General features: G+C 42.1%; 1 protein-coding gene across 1 annotated transcript in view; it reads right to left on the reverse strand.

Moving 5' to 3' along the window:
* Positions 1-16,998, reverse strand: part of LOC104956922 (neurobeachin-like) — a 56,508-nt gene that overhangs the window by 28,554 nt on the left and 10,956 nt on the right. The window contains exons 2-5 of the mRNA XM_010784502.1: positions 6,832-6,949; positions 6,644-6,746; positions 5,554-5,669; positions 3,241-3,353 (exon numbers count right to left, since the gene is read on the reverse strand). Coding sequence (XP_010782804.1) covers positions 3,241-3,353; positions 5,554-5,669; positions 6,644-6,746; positions 6,832-6,913 — 414 coding nt within the window. The 5' untranslated portion in view covers positions 6,914-6,949. The remainder of the gene's footprint in view (positions 1-3,240; positions 3,354-5,553; positions 5,670-6,643; positions 6,747-6,831; positions 6,950-16,998) is intronic.

Below are 16,998 nucleotides of genomic sequence, written 5' to 3' on the forward strand. Positions count from 1 at the left end.
GGGGGGGGGGGGGTTACAGCAGATAGGCTGTAGATGCTCAGCTTTTACTCAGTCCTACAGAAGAACCCTAAATAAAATATTTAAATTGGTTTCTCTATCTCAGCGCAGCTCATTCCAGTGTATAATAACAAGGGAAATCAATACCTCTAGCATTATTTACGTGATTTTAAGTATGGTGGAATAAATGTTAACACTAAGTATGGGATGAGAAATGCTCTTGTGTGTCTCTTCGAAATGTTACAAGGACATATTGAATACATTTCAGTCTGAGGTTAAAGTAGCACAGTGTTAAACCACATCTGCTTCTTTCACATTCTTATGCAATTGTATGATTTCCACCACATCATTTAACAGCGTGACGAAGATTGGCTTCCCCAAATCTATCATCCACTTGTCACTCAATCACAAAATAATCATTACAATCTAATGAAACACTTCACTGCATGAATGTATGTGACATCCAAATATGCAGAACTCTGGCCCTGAGGCAAAGCAATGCAGAGCTCAGTAGCACTGTTCACAGCTCACTGAATGCCCAACCGCAGGTAATTGTAGGTGTGTGCAGTATGTTTGGGAGGATATTATTTGGCAAATCAGCACAGACCACAAGCAATTTGTACAATGCTGTCCATCAAGTGATAGTCATCTGTACTTAACAAACAGGTCTCAGGTAGGACTCTGATCTGTGGGAAAGAAAAATCCCAGATTGTGCAATGCTACCGTGGGATAATTCTAAGAATAAAAAGTCAGTTTAAAGTCTATCATTTAGTTGTATCCACTGTGTTGACATAGGACTAATGATATGCTTATCACTATCTATCACTGAGCTCTGGAGTGACGTTTGATTTTACTTGAGGTAATTTGATATTATTCAACTGCAGAATAGCAAATTAAACATACAAATTAAAACAGGAATTAATGAATAGGCTAAATGCAGTAAATAAGCCTGAGTAGCAAATGACAATAATGAAAGTCCGAAAGCTGTCATTTATGGCTTTGATGGATTTGTCTTTGTCCAAGTCTTCAATAAGTCAGTTGATACATTTTTTACAATATTTTTTTGGAAGGTTAACTTGTTTTTTTTAAATAAAACAAAGGATATGTAGACAAACATCATATTGCTTTTGGCATTGAAACATTGGTACTTTATAAAAAAATGTGAGTTGATACACAGTCTTAGTTACCAAACACACAGCCTATGGTGGTACACAACCACACCCGATGGACACACACCTCAGAGACACACACCACCCTAATATATACCGAACACGTCTCCAGAGACTGTGCTGCTACCTCTGATCCATAATTGAACAAAAGGGCATACCAAGCCGAGAGGAGAAGTGAGGGGGCCTCTGTCCCTCCCTGCATCGCTATCTGTGAACTTTTGGAGGTAAGAGCCCCGGGGTTCCAAGGACAACTGTCAGGAGACCCAGGCTGTGAACTCATGCTAATGAAGGCAGCTCAGGCCTGTAAACAGCATGGGAGGATGTCACTGGAATACATTACAATACATAACTGTCTCCCCGGGACCGGAGGTTTGCACATGGCTCAGCCGTGATCACCCCCCCCCCAAAAGACACACAAACATACATACGCACACACACACACACATCCCAGGGCTCTCCAGCCCACCTGGATGCCCCACAGGCCGGAGCAGCCGAAAGCAGATAAGTGCTGCGATGACGGAGACAAGACACACAACTGAGCGATTTGTCCAAAACCATCTAGGTTAACAGAAATGATTGATGTGCTGCACAATTTTTCAGACTCAAAATGTCCTCATCTAGTTAGTCCACGTTTCAACTTTTATTTTTCCCTTCCAGGTTCTCCTCTTCTCCCACTATAACACACACGTAAAGCTACTAACTGTTGAGAACTATGATGGTGAAGCGAGGCTCCAAGTCAGAATGTCGGCGCTTTGAAGGAAACAAGCGGGAATAAGGGAGCAAAAAAGGCGAGCGAGAGAGAGCTCAGACAGGAATGTGGCTGTTTTCAGGTCAGTGAGCTGCAGTTTGAACATGCAAGAGAAAGGAAGAGACAGAGAAAGAGACATGGGGGTGGTAAACAAGTAAACCAAGCCGCAATTTGTGATACAGTGATCTGCTGCCTTTTCCTCTTCTGTCAAAGACAGAGCAAACTAACTGCTGAACTTCATCTCCCAGAGTTGTAGGGCATTAGTGTCATCGTGTCTGAGCTCTTGTGATTTGGCAGCGCTCGCAGGACTCTCGCTACAGCACAGCTTGATGCATTTTATAAACGCCATATTTAGAAAGACTTTCACTGCAACACTGTGCTCATGACCTGGTGTCTCTTCATCAACCTTGAAAGTCTAATCCAAGCAGAAACTTGTTCAATAACAATATTTTATTAATAAAAATGACTAGCTATATTCTGGACATCACACTATATAATGAGTGTCTTCTGTAAAAACGACTCGGCCTGGCCAACAATTCAACATGAATATAAATCATAGTGTTCTGTTGTTCAAAGTAATGATTTTGAATGATTGTTTTTTGAGATTTTAAAAATGTAAAGAAAGCTGAATGTAAAACTAAAAAAGTGTGTTTGTTTTACCAGCATGAAGGATGTTCTTCTCTATTTGGGGGCAGCAGTAACAGTATATGTGACAGTACATCATAATAATTATTAAAATAATTGGGTGATAATTCTCTGTGGGTTCCTATGAGCGAGTCCTTTCCATTGCAAGTAGTCACATCATTTCTTGTTGATAAAGAGATGACAATTTAAGTGGCTTTAACATTATGATAATAGTTTAAACCACATGGCCCAGCGCTCTTTGAGATCATACAATTATTTACTAAATCTCCCTATCTAAAAAATCTTTGAATTGTGAGCATTGTAGGGAATGTGTCAATTGTGTGATTCAAGGTTCATATAGTTATAAAATACAATTTTAAAAAGCCTCTGATGCAGAAACCACTAAGCCACTTTTAGCTCATAGTCAAGTATATACTACTGTTTGTGCTGAGATAATACAGATCCAAATAAAAGGGGAGTGAACTAACATACTGTATTTGAGTGCATTTCAGGATGTTAAGATCAGCATTTTCCACATTCGGCATTCCACCTCATGACTTTAGACTCATGATTCCTCAGCTATTAAATATGATATTCTTTTACAGTCTGGATCTTAATAAGGAAATCCCCTGCCGTCAGAGCCAGCTGCCCCCCCCCCTTCTCTCTGTCACACTGAGGTGCACGGCCGAGAGGCCTCGGTACCTTTGAGAGATCTCTGAAGTTCCCTGGCAAGGTCAGGTCCAGCTCCTCTGAGTCGTAGTTGGTGAGGACCCAGGGAAAGACCGGGTACTGGTTCAGGTCATTGTATGTCCTCCCTAGACACGCAGAGCAGACAGAAATCTGTGAGTGATGAAGGATTGGAAGGGAACAGAGGGGTTGAAAGTGGGGCAGGGTGCACTTGAGGCTTCAGTTACATTGGGGGATCAGCATGCAACATTCCAACAAGCCCCCCATCTCAGAGCCCTCAATCAGACGCACTTCCTGTTTCATACGGCGTCTGGAAGAGAAACACATAAACTAATGGTAAGCTCTCTCTTCTATGAGGGATTGTTTTCAGAACTCCCCATGCCTTTTCCTGCTGAGTGTACGTTGCCAATGGACTGTGGGAGTTACAGGAGGCCAGATGAGGCAGCCTTCAAGTTGTAAGGAGTCTATGTAAAGGAGTGTATAAAGATTCTTTAGAGAGTTATGACTCCCAATGCCTGAAATGTAGCTGCAAGTCTGATGCGCTGATTGGCCAGATGTGAGTTTCCTCTATTCTCTTGCAGTGGGAATATGGTTTTCAGATGGCAAAATGTGCCACAGGAAATCCATGGGAAAAGCACAAAAGAGCATGTTGCCTGTTGTCATTAATGTTCTACTTTTTCTTTGAAGATGACACTGACACAGCTGTGAGGTCAGGTGGTGGCCAGTTGTAATCCAGGATTGGGATAGGGCTGCCATAGATGGTTTTGTTGGAATGTTTACTGCTGGTAATAAATCAAGCAAAAAATGTAGGTTCAAAGCAAATTGATTGTAAAAGATGGCAGCAATACTTTATGTTAACCGCTGAGAAAAATGAAAAGGGATCATTGGTAATTTCAAGGTCAACTTCAAAGTTACACATAATCACATCATTACACAAGGAACATTACAACTAACACCTGAACATTATTACTGTTACATTTTCATGATTGATGACTGACCAAGAATATCTCACATCAGCAATTTCAATGAACCAAAGAACAGTGTCTTCTTAAGTTGACCTTCTATCTCTATTGTAATGGCCAGGAAGTGGCAACTCTAAGGTCAAATACAAAAACGGTTGTATTACCTCTGAATGAAAGCTCATGCATTGGTGTACACAACTATGCAACACACTGAAATGGGAACCTTATATATAATAAATCTGCTTGCTGGGGCCATACATTTTTTTAATAATTGTCAACTAAATGTTTTCAACTTACAGTGTGTGTCTGCTCAGTCCTGCACTGCTGAAGATTGGCATACAATCATTTAAATCGAGCAGCCCTCGTGATAATGTGTGTCAGGCTAGTCAATGGGAAAGCTTCTGCAGAATATCCAGGATATTAGGGAAAGCTAGAGAGCATAATTAGCCAGGTTAATGCCACATCGTGAAAAGGAAGTAGCGACTTGTGTGTTGCAGTATTTCAACCTGCTTCTGCTGAGGGCCTGAGTTGGGTGGCAGGATGTTAATAACAGTGGAATAGTGTTTAATTAGAGGACCACTTCCCGTTCGCACCTCTTCTCAGCACATCACCCCAACTCCCCCCGGCCTGTCTGCCGCCCCACACTATTCTGACATCCCTGTCAGCCCAGGTCATTACCAGGGACTTTTAATGAATTTTGGGCATGTTTTTCTGTCTGCCTTACATCTAATTAGCTGACAATAATGTATCGAACTCAAGCACAAGCTAAATATAAATATGCATGAATCTGCAGCAAGAGAGAAGATGACACCTCTCAGAGCAGCGTGCAGTCGCTCTCGCCATTCCCTGTTAGTTGCAGTTCAGATCAGAGAGTCAACAACAGAACCTCTCAACTCCGCAGACACACATGTGTACGCTCCCACAAAGTCAGGCACTAATTATCCGGCAAAATCTGCTGCGCCTGCTCTTTGCTTCAAACAGCACACTCACATGAACACTGAAGTCTATCGCGCTGAGCACCACTTTAGGTTACCATGGATTCTTAAACAGATACGACAGACCCGGGGCCACTTATGGTATGTTTCCGATGCAACTGACACATAAGGTTTATTGATCATGATAGCTAAACTTAAAGTCATAAGACTAATGGTGGAGAAACTCATGTAGATAATAGATTACAACTTTACCCTCTAACTGGTTGTGAATTCTGCACAGATAAGGACGAAAACAAATCAGAATCTATCTATGTAACTGATGGCTGTGAAACAGAGAATACATTATTTTCTTACTTTGGGCTACTTTTCATAGTTAAACCACAGAGTTTCACTTTATAATTACGGCACTCTATGGTATGAGGAATCCTTACCTGTGATAGTGTTGAGAAACATGAGATACTCAAAATTTGAGATCTCTCTCCTCTGCCAGCGCTGGGTCATGTTGGAGGATTTGAAAAGCTGCCGAGGGGTGGCCATGGAGATGCGCCTAAAAACATTCAAACAACAAACCAGAAAACTATATTGTTGAACAATTAAGAAAAGAACATTCAGTAATTATGAGGCAAGCCTACATTTTAAAGATTGTTCACATCACAGAAAACTGATACAAGAACCGACTCAGGGACAGTTTCATCCCACAGGCCATAAGAATATTAAACACCTGAACCTTTGAAACAACATCCATAACATTCATCTGGCTGCTACTTAGAAATTATGTATCTAATATATCATATTCCAATCACTTGTATATAGACTCTTATTTGCACTATTTCACTATTTTCTTTTTTGTATTTACTTTGTAATTCTTTCTGTTTTTCTGTTTTATTGTGTTACACTGTTGGTGGAGCCTGTGACCTAAGATGTTCATCGTCATAACTACACTGTAGCTATGGAACGTATGACTAATAAAAGCCTTAAACCTTGAGGACATTTAATAGCTGAAGACAAACTCTTGTCGAGCATGTCCATTTTAGAATAAACATACCGAGAAGAGGTCCAGCTTCAGATGAGAGAACGAGTATAGCAGAACGGTTTTCCCAAGTTAAACATGTTGATTCCAGTAGATTGGAAAAAAGATTTTATTTACAATGTGTTAACACAGGCTGGCTTGCTTTATATCCAATGAATTGACTTGGATGAAGATCTTGAGAAAATGTGTGTGTTGTAACAGTGTATAAATGGGCCTGTTAGCACTATGAGAGTCTGAAGGGAATATGTGGGTTTTCTCTGGTCTGTGGCCTGTCTGCAACCCTGCTGTATACAGTCTTCTGTCAGAGAATGAGGTCAGTTCAGTCAGGGTCAGTGCACGTACACTTCAATAACTGCAGCAATGGGACTTCAAATGACTACAGGCTAGCTGTGCAGATGCTACACACAACACAAAGGATGCAAAATCCGCCATGAAGGAATTACATATGAGAAATATTTTACATTGTTTTGTATTTGGAACATAGGACCCACCTGGCTTGCGGGAGTCCATAGCTGGTGCCCACTCCCACTCGAGGAAGACTATAGACCACTTTCTTTACCGTGGCCTGGTCAGGAAAGTTAAACATGACTGATGCTGTGAAACAGTGAGAGAAATCCCTTAGTGATGAAGAGCAGGAGAGGCACGGACTTCAAGTGCTGTAATTGGCACTTCCACTTACTTCTGTTGGCCATAAAGACCTCCATCGCTGTGTTCTGCAGGAGGTAGCGTCTAGAGAAAACTGCCCGAATCTCACTGAACATCCACTTACCATGTAAACCCTCAGTGTATGCTAGGACCTAGAAGGGCAGAGAAGAAGAGAGAATGTCCCTCAGGTTATAATAGCTGGATCAAACCAGAGATCATGTCTACTGTCTTTTTCTATATGTCTACTATACAATACATCACCAGGACAGTATGTTAAAGATATGATGTCGTCTGATGAAGTCGGGCAACAGGCTTTACATTTTTGTTTAATGTTGCTCTATAGTGCTGCTGGAATTGCAGTATCCTATCACGATTGAAAGTAGACAAAGTCTCAGATTATGATTTAAATTATTCAAACTAAATAAATGTAGCTGCTGCTATGCTGCAAAATGGACACAAGCGCATTACGTGAGCCAACACTGTTTTCCCAACTTTGTCAGATAACATGACAGCAGCGGACCCTGGCAAAAAGATCAATGTTTAACTCAACTCACTTAAAAAAAAGTTGGCAGCTGCTAGGTTTAAGAACATCTTTGTGAACCGTTTGTGAACACTACAGTAGTCGGTTAGACATTGGCTAGAGCTCTAGTATTCATTGTTTCACAACTGGCTGTGAAAACTGCTGCTTGTTTCTCTAACCTTTAAGCTTTTTAAATGAATCATTAATACATATTCCATGATTTTTATCCAAAATGCACTAGTACAGTCCATTTAATCTTTGTTTTAAAAAGTAAGGGTTAGAGACTTTGTATCACAACTTTGTAATCCACCTTCTCCATTCAGAAATATAAACCTTTCTATAGAATCACTGTCAGTCTTTTACAACATTGTTGGTTTGCTTATAAAGCTCAACTTGTGATTGAAAGTACCGTTGGGTTTGTGACACATAAATAATCAATGAAAACCATCAAGGAGAGGGGAGAGCAGACAAAGGATCATTAGTGTACGCAGCACCACTGGGACTGCAGGTCCACACACAGAAAACCAAGACGGTTGTTCTGACAGGTGAGAATGGTGCCCTCACACACCTTTCCCCCCCTCCTACTCTCTCACCTCCCTCTGACTGAACAATTTTGTCCAACAGTGTGAGCCGCAGAGCAACCTCATCAACTTCCCAGGTTATAATCACACATAGGCTCTGTTCAGAGATGGTGTGTGAGAGAGGATAAAGATATAACAGGGTAGTAAGAAGGTGAGGCTCTACAGTGCATGCGCGGGCGTGTGGGTGTCTGTATGTGTGTGGTGGGGGGTTATTGAGGTGGAGGAGGCATGGTGGGAGGGAGGGAAGCCAGAGTGAGATGTTCAGCTGGGTTAGGTCTGATGTTAATGCTCATTTAAAATAGTGACAGGCTCGGAGAGTGCAGCTCGAGCCGGGCCGCCTTAATTTCTCCCTGGAATAGCTCATGCCCGACCTCCGTGCCACGTCCAAAATCTCTGGAGCTCAATTAAAATTGGATTAGGTGGAGATGCTGGATGTGCAGCATAGCATCTCTGGTGCTCTCCTCCCAGTCATGCCCCGGCCTGACACCTCTGCAACCCCCAACTCAAACAGTTGTCATAGAGACAGCAAGGCCCGGAGGAGGCAGCGCGTTGACTGGCGAGGGAGTAGAGAGGAAGAGAGGTGAGGAGGAGGGACGACCATGGAGCTGTTGGCGCATTGTTGAGGGCCAGCAGCACCTCCCCACCCCCACCACAAACACCACCCCCTTCTCTGCAGCCAGATGTTGTGGAAGTAGTCTTATGAGTGCAATGCTAAAAGGCAACTCATACACATATGCATCATGGGAACAGCTTACTTCATCAAGGCACTCTTGAGCTGTTATTTGAATGCATATTAAGTCGTTTAGATGTCAAGAGACTTTGAATGGTTTGTCATGTTCTAAAAAGTCCCTATTCATTTTATCATAACGGCGCCATACATTTGCCTCCAAATTCTTCATTTGTTATATCATGTATTATTAAAGAAAATGTAACCAGCAATAGGTGCAAACATGCAGATCACACAGGCTTGTCACTTCAGGATGTTAAGAATGGAAAAAGTCATAAAAGCAGCTATAAAATAGTAACTGATTGTCGATATAACATTATTTTAGTGCTGGCTGTCTCTTGTTACCCAGCTAAAGTGAACATTTTGCTGCTATGACAAAGTACAGGCCAAAGGGCTAGCTGTCAACAAAAGAGAGGCTAAAGAGGAGAAAAAAGAGCTGATTTCAAACAGCCAAGATCAAAAAATGTGTCATAACAACAAAGCTTTGGTCCAACCCAACACGCAGGGGCCCCTGTAGACTTGGAGATTTGACAAAGCCCAGCCCTCATTTTTGGAGGCCCAGCTGTAAAAAATGCCATTTAATGAACCTGTCTGCTGAAGCTGTCCCCTGCCTGTCAGAGGTGTCAGCCAGTGACAAGCGCTGGGGACGGCCGCCTCCAGTCACAGACAGGCCTGCCAGCTGGAGACTTCGGCCCCAATCTAATCACGCCACCAGGAAGGGACCGGCGCTCTGCTCTTGGTCTGTCACGCTCAGGGCTGGGGGAGCGGTGAGGGGGCGGGTGAAGGGGTCTGGTATGGCCGACAAGCGCAGTCTTTTGTTTCCACACAGGTCCCTCCACGCAGGCTCATTAAGAGCCACAGGCGCATGCGCTGCCAGCTGCAGGGAGATACACCTCCACAGCATAATAGCCATAATGCAATTTAGCGTCTCTGTCCTCCCTCTCCTTTATTCCCTTTCTCTTCTCTCCCTGATTTGACAGAGGGCAGGCTGCATTCGGCCTGTAGAACATCACAGGTGGAGAACGGGAACATATTGTGACAGATGAGATGAGGAGAGGCACAGGTGACACCAGTGTTTAGGCTGAAACTCATATATGATAATGTACAGATGCTAAAATGGAGCACATCATACTTAAAAAGGAAAGGAAGCCGCTTCATGCAAGGAAATAGATTCTAATCATATGTGACTTTGGAAAAGCTTTAACCCCACATTGGCTGAGGCACTATGACAGACGTTATTAATAAATCTAACGAAGCATTTTTTCTAAAACCTGATGCAATTTTCTCCAGTATGGGACAATACAATCCCCCTTCACTGCATTTATACCAAAACAGGAAAATAATATAATTCAGTGAGACCTCCAAGCCAGCATGACTGATATATTTATATGAGACTGTGGAGCATTCTGACAACCTGGTATCACAGCACCTCCGCTGCATTCATCTAAGATTTGTCTAATAGGCTTCCACTATAAAGCCTCACTACTGCATGGTCCCAGGCGGCCAGAGAGAACAGCCAAGTGGAGAATAAGGGGAGGATACGAGAGGCAGTTTCATTTTGAGTGATATGACTACTCCCCCAGGAGCGAGTGGGATGGATTTCACACATGGCAATTTGGAGGATCAGCACACACTGCATATACAGTATTCAATGGCTGACCCCAGGCAATATGGGCCAAATCTGTGAGGAGGTTGAGCAGTCGGAGAAAGCATAACGCCCGGTAACAGTGAGAGCAGAGAGCAACTCTAAAATAAGTTGGAAAGAATCATCAGCCAGAGACAATGTGGTAGACTGGGTCAAAACAAATATTATAACACAAGAGGTTAAATCAGAAGCTAATCAAAATCAATAGAAAATAACTTAGAGGGTCTGTTAACCAAAATTACAAAAGAATACAAATATTTTCTTACCAACCCTAAGCAATTTATTGATGTCGTTTTTCAGCTTTATGTGTCTCTTAGATTCCGGCTTATATTTCAATACAATGGAAGTGAACTGAAATGTGTGTATGCAAAATTAATTTTAATTGTCTTTTCAAAAACAATGGGGCCTTATAATAAATATTTTCAGTGAAAACATCAAACAGAAACCATACGTGTGAATAAGTATAACAGTAAGCAAGAACATATCATTTTGTGCAATTTGTTTTTTGGCTACCCCTAACCTACCCTTTAAAGGTAAAATGTTTTCTTTCTAAAACCAATTCAGTTGTGGCACACTGTGTCAAATTAAACTACCATAACCATTTTAAACTGTATAAAGCCACGCAAACATAATTCTTAGTTCTTTGACCACGACGTCTCCAAATCCCCACTTTTATTTCAGCACTAATCCCTTTTCCATCCTAAAAGATTTATGCCTTAGCATCAAAGCATATTTCTCATATGATGCCACCTAAATGTGACAACTGTTATGAAATGTATAAATATAAAACTGCAAAAGATTCCCACAGATTATAAGTAGACAGTATTCCACCGGGTTCCTTACTGTGAGAGCCATATCTCAACTTCAATAAAGTAGCAAGCTCCTAATGCAGGTATTGGGGGAAAACAAGATTCAGATTTGCATAATCAGTGTCACTATACATTTGGGTGGTAGCTGGAGTGTGGCAAGATGACACAACTCGGGTGCTCTGGCAAGACCAGTGGGATAAAGGAGATGAATATGCATTAAATATGCTGACAGTTCACTGCCCCAAATGTCCAGCCGAGTTTGTCAATAACATTTATGTCAGGGATGGTATTTCACGCACATTAGCAGGCCCTGCAGCGCTGTCTTCAACACTGCCACGGTAGGACAGGTGGGAGGAGCCGTTCTCCTAGTATGCAATTTCTTCTTAAAGAGTCAAGGCTCTTTACATATTCTTTATATGTCAATGTTAAAATATAAACCCCCAAATAAATGCAGTGGAAAAGAAATCCTAAGTTATTCAGACTTGGGGTTTTCATCACTAATGATTCCCAAACTTTGGTATCAAGCCACATGAAGCCTGCACAAGGCTTCTGAAAGGTTAGGAGGAACTTTTCAAAACTAGAAGTGCAATCTGAGAGTGCAGACCTCTTCCAAGGCTTCCACAGTTCTTCCCACACTGTAATATATCCTTTCCCCCTTTCCTGTAATGCTATTTATAAATGAGATTGCTACTGTGTAAGTTGCTGCGTGTTCTTCCTTCTCCCCAAAAATAGAACTAAATGGAACTTTGCTTGTAGTTTTCAGAGGTACAACAACAACTGACTAGCTAATAAAGATAAACTGCAAACTCACAAATAAGTAATTTAGATTTTGGGATCAAATGTGTCTTTGAAACTACTTAAAGAGACATTTGAGGTTTTCAATGACATCACAGCTCTTAAGTTCAATCTTACAAGAACATTTAAACTGATTTCAATTTACACTGGTCCAATTTGCCAATGGAGTTTGTTGATTTTGTGATGTATGCCACTTCTATGTATCAAATAATGTTGCTTTTCATTGAAAAGCCACCTCCATTTCAAGCTTTAAGAACTAACCCTTTGTATCAGGATAACTGATGGTGAACTCAACTCTGTTTCCATGAAATGCAATTTATGTTGTCTCCTTCCTGTAAAGTAAATGATATAGCTAATCAACAAACAAACAAAGACACACCAAATGTAAACACAAATATGAACATGCTCAAGTGATGACCCACAGCCACACACAAACTGTACAGGCACACACTTAGTGAGCACATCATCCAGATAAACAGCTTGAGGATGCCTTCACTAAGGAGCTTGGGAGAAGGGATGCAGTCATTTGGTATGGTGTCTTTCAGCAAGCTTTTCCTAATGGGACTTTTTCAGGGACTTGTCAGCCTTAAGATGACTGAAATCTCCGTGGCCTGAGTACCAGCTTCCTCTGGCTGCCACTGAGTGCCAAGCTGATCGCTCTAAATCCCACTTTTCTTTTCATTTTTTCCTGGTGGTGGTGCGTGGGAGGGATAGGGGCTCAGAGCAAGACAGAGAAGAAGGGAAAGAACGAGACAAGGATGGAGAGGCGGAGAGACAGAGTAGGAGTGGGACGGAAAGAGCAAGCGGTGAGACGAGAGGGCCTGATGAGCAATGAGCGCCTCACTCGTCCTCAATTAATCTTGTCTCTCTACCTTTGCTTTGCCGTTTCCCTCAGCACCAAGGTAATAGCGACACCCTCATCCATTATCCTTTTATCCCTGTTATTCACTGGGAATTGCTTAATAATATGTTACAGATTTGGCTTCCTTCGTATAATTCTTTCTGTCATTCGCAGTATATCATCTGGAAAACACACAGCCCCCTTTCTTCTGGACGCTCTTTGAGGATTATCGTGGGTGACACCTTCGGGATGCAGCCAGAATCTGGAGCATCATTTTTTCAGGCATGAAGTAGAATTACCCTGACTTATCTGTCATTGCCAAAAGCACAACAAGCCATTCAGGGCCAAAGCAAAGGTGGAACAGGTTCTTATCGGCTTCTCTGAACGAGAGGGCTTGTAAATGTATGCTAATGAGGGCCTTTTGTCATACAGGCCCACCCCTTGGGGCTGAACGGGGCTTGCAGGGGGATGATAATCTGGCTGTTGAGTGCACTAGATAATTTGTACTTTATCCTCATGTAATTATATAGTTTAAATCTTTTTACCAATGCTAAGCCTACGACATGAGAAAGTGTCTTAACCATGTCTACGTTTCTTAGCGGCGCTAGTTAGCGTGCATCTGGCTCTCTCTCATAAAATCACGTAGGAGGAGTGCAGCACTGATATAATTACTCTGACTTTCTGTAGCCTGTGCTATGAATCCTCATATCATTTCTATCCACCTTAGCAGGCAGGCATGAAGCCAAGCTAGCAGCCTGGGGGTATAGGAGACGACTCAGTAGACGTGAAAACATTGTTGCACAACTGAAAGAGCCCTCCCCATTTTTGTCAAGAAAGAACGATAGAGGAGACCAGGAAAATAGACTGAAAGGAGTCAAAGTAAGTGCAGAAGGGCAGCTTTGCAGTGACTTTAAGGGTCTCAATGCTGTCCAGTGGGATTCCACGCCATCTTGTGTTCCTGCCAAAGCCGACAGCCCCTGACAAGCTGCTTGGCGTGCTGTAATTTGACTAATTACATTGGATTAGACCATATTAATGCAAGCTGTTTTCTCCAGGGTCACTGACCCACCCAATGTGTCCCTCGCTAGATTCCCCCTATTCGGTGGAAACAAAACATGCACAAGGAGAAAAGTAGGCTTTTGGTTTCCTGAAATCATAAAACAAAGAAACATTTATCCGCATCCCTGAGATGATTTTTATAATGGGGGAGAATGTGTTTCAAAGCAGCGGCAGCAGTGAAAGCTGTGAGATACACCCTGTACTTTCCTGAGGCACATCATCATAGGATTCTTTGATGAGAAACCAAATCATTTGCCTGCTTTATCTCTCTCTGCAGGAAGAGAAAAAACAAAATAAAGACTTTAATGAATCTCACACGAGTCACAGACTTCACAATTGTTTTTTTACACAATTGTCGGGGGAGGGGGCTGATGAGGGTCCGTCTTCATGCTGACAACAAAAGTGCAACATTTAATTTCATTTTAATTTAACATCTTATTAAAGCAAAAAATCAGGAGGAACCCTGAATAAGGCATTGTCTTTATGTTTGGGTTGGTCAGTCACACTTTAGTTTCTATGAGGAAATGGTGTGTTTAAATCAATGAATATTTATAAATAATAAAGGATACATTCTGCTCAAAAATGTGTAGAAAACCAGAGGGAAAAGTTATTTCTACAAAGGGAACCAAAGCAACCCTTATTTGCATTTGCAAAACTCCCAAATGAAAGGGGGGAAATGGGCCATAGAATATGTGTGTTTTAATACAATTGCTCTCCCAATTGTACTAAATCAATTTGAGTTTCACACAATGGAGCGGCAGCTTCACTGTTTGTATGTGCTCCTCTGCCTTGAACATGGTGTAATAATAGTCTTAAACCAGGCGTTATAAAGACAGAATACCAAAGAGGCTTACAGCCTTGGTTTCATGAAACATTTAGGCAAAAGTTCCAAGGGCTGGGGATGATGAAAGAAGGTAAGCTTGGAAATGGGCTTCTGGGATCCACAGCCCTTATTGTACAGAAGTCACATCGAATTAATACTGAGGGCCATTTTCAGCCTTTCTTCTCTTCAGCTTTTCAGAACGGATTAAGCTATGAAAACTCAGAAATTACTAAAGCACCTATTAGGCATAACCCTTTCTCCTCTTTCCCTTTGAAAGTCATCCAATGCGCTTCACTTCAAATTGTTTGCATACTTGAAAGAACGGCTAATTTATCAAATGTGTCATATAAATTGTATTTCAATTTACAATAAGAAACCTATCCCTGCAATTTGTAAATACTTACTCACACTTATAAACATTTAACTCTATTTTACATTTTATAAACAAATGATCCTTTTATGCATCAGCACAATAAACTGTGCTGTGGTTTATTTTGACAATACAGGCCACAATATTTAGGCAGTTTACTGAAGCCCTCAGAGTGTTTCCACGCTGATGCAGGGCCAGTGTTGCTAGCTCTCTGAGGCTCTTCGCACCCCTCTTTGCTTTCTCAATGGCTCTTCAAAGAAGCGCAGGGAGTGCATGAATTGTAATTATGGCTCCTAACAGGATTCAAGAGCGACCAAACGATGGCACTTGAGAAGCAGGTCGTGTGGAGTTAAACGGCTGTCAGACACTCAAAGCTCCCCAGCATGTGAACAAACCCACAAAGGCTGGACGTGGCCACTTCTAGGGCCCTCCTACCCACTCTCGCTCTCATAGGGAGAGATTAAAAATCAAGTAAGGCCCCTCTAAAGACCCATATCGCCTTTCTGCATTTTCACCCACAGTCTAAGTTACAAGAATAGGGAGAGTGTTGCAGGTAAGATGCTGAACCTGACAACAACAGATACATAACTAGTTATTGAGAGCTCCATAATATTGAATTAAGTCCAGATCAGTGAAGATGTTTAAAGAAATACATCCTAAGCAAATTTCAGGGCGAGTGACACAGCACTACAGAAGCATTGGAGGGGGGGAAGCAAAGGCTTTGGAGAGTTCAGGTAATTGGTACCACCTGAGAAACCAATCTAACCACAGCGTCAGATTATCTCTCGACCTCGCCTTCAGAATAACGGAAAAGATCATCTGTGCTCCCCAGACAGTTTCAATGACTCACCAGGCCACAAGACCCCTCACCCTACATTAAAGAGACCAACCTTCAGTCAGGCGCTATCCAACTTCAGCCCCTTCCTACTCTCCAAAAGCACCCAAAAGAACCCGACCTGCAGCGTGAAGTTTCTATGCATGACCCTTATTAAACTTCTAATTGGATTGAGAGCCGCTAAGAAAAAAAATTCAACATCTCTCATTCAGCTGGGATTTTCTTTAGCATTCCTTCCAGTAGTTTGCTTCTTTGACAATAACATTCAAGATCAAGTCACTGAAGACTTTTTTTTGCCCTTTTCAACAAATAACCAGATTTTCCATAAAGCATGGGAGTATGGGCAAAACCTTTTTCACCTTTTCTTTTAAGGCATAGCACTATTTGATTTTCAAAGGGTGCAAGTGACGGGCTGAAACAAAGCCCAGTGCTGGCCATTGTGTAGCCTTTCACTGTTGTAATGGTCTTAAAATGGCTACAAGCAGGGCCCTATTCAGTGGCGACCAGGCTGCTCAGCTCTCTTCTCCTTTTCCAACACAAACTCTGCACTGAGCGGGAACTCAGAGGTCAGCTGATGAGGGAATGAGGGGCCGAGTTCACCCATAAGCACGAGTCTCAGACTACCAGTGCCTGTAGAAGATCTTAACACATTTACATTAATCATGGGGAATAAATGGTGCCACAACAACAACATCAATCAGGTTCATTACAGAAAATAACATAATGACAATAATTACAATAATACCTCATTAAGAAAGAGAATGAGAGGCGGGGGAGAATTAATAGCAGACAGGTGTACGACACACTGCAATTATGGAACCTGAAATTAGTTCATTGCCTCGAGGCAAACAGAAGAGAAAGGGAAGGTTGTAAATGAGTGTGTGTGTGTGTGTGTGTGTGTGTGTGTGTGTGTGTGTGTGTGTGGGCTGGTTTCAGGGCTGGGAGTAGGACTGATAGAGAGAGTAGGACTGATAGAGAAGAGAGGCTCACTGACAAAAAAAGGAATTGCAAATAAGCAAACAAAAATGTCTTAAATGTGTAAATTAGGGAGAAAAATAAGAGGGAAAAGCAGCTTTTCCCTGCAGACTGGTGCCTTAGATGAGAAGGGAGCAGCGAAACGTGATCAAGGGGAGCCATGGAGCGGTGCGGCAGGCGTCAAGATGAGCACTCAGCCAGCGAGTGGCAGCTTCTCCTTT

Source organism: Notothenia coriiceps, unplaced genomic scaffold (assembly GCF_000735185.1).
Source record: "Notothenia coriiceps isolate Sejong01 unplaced genomic scaffold, NC01 NC01_scaffold00026421, whole genome shotgun sequence".
Taxonomy (NCBI): Eukaryota; Metazoa; Chordata; class Actinopteri; order Perciformes; family Nototheniidae; genus Notothenia; species Notothenia coriiceps.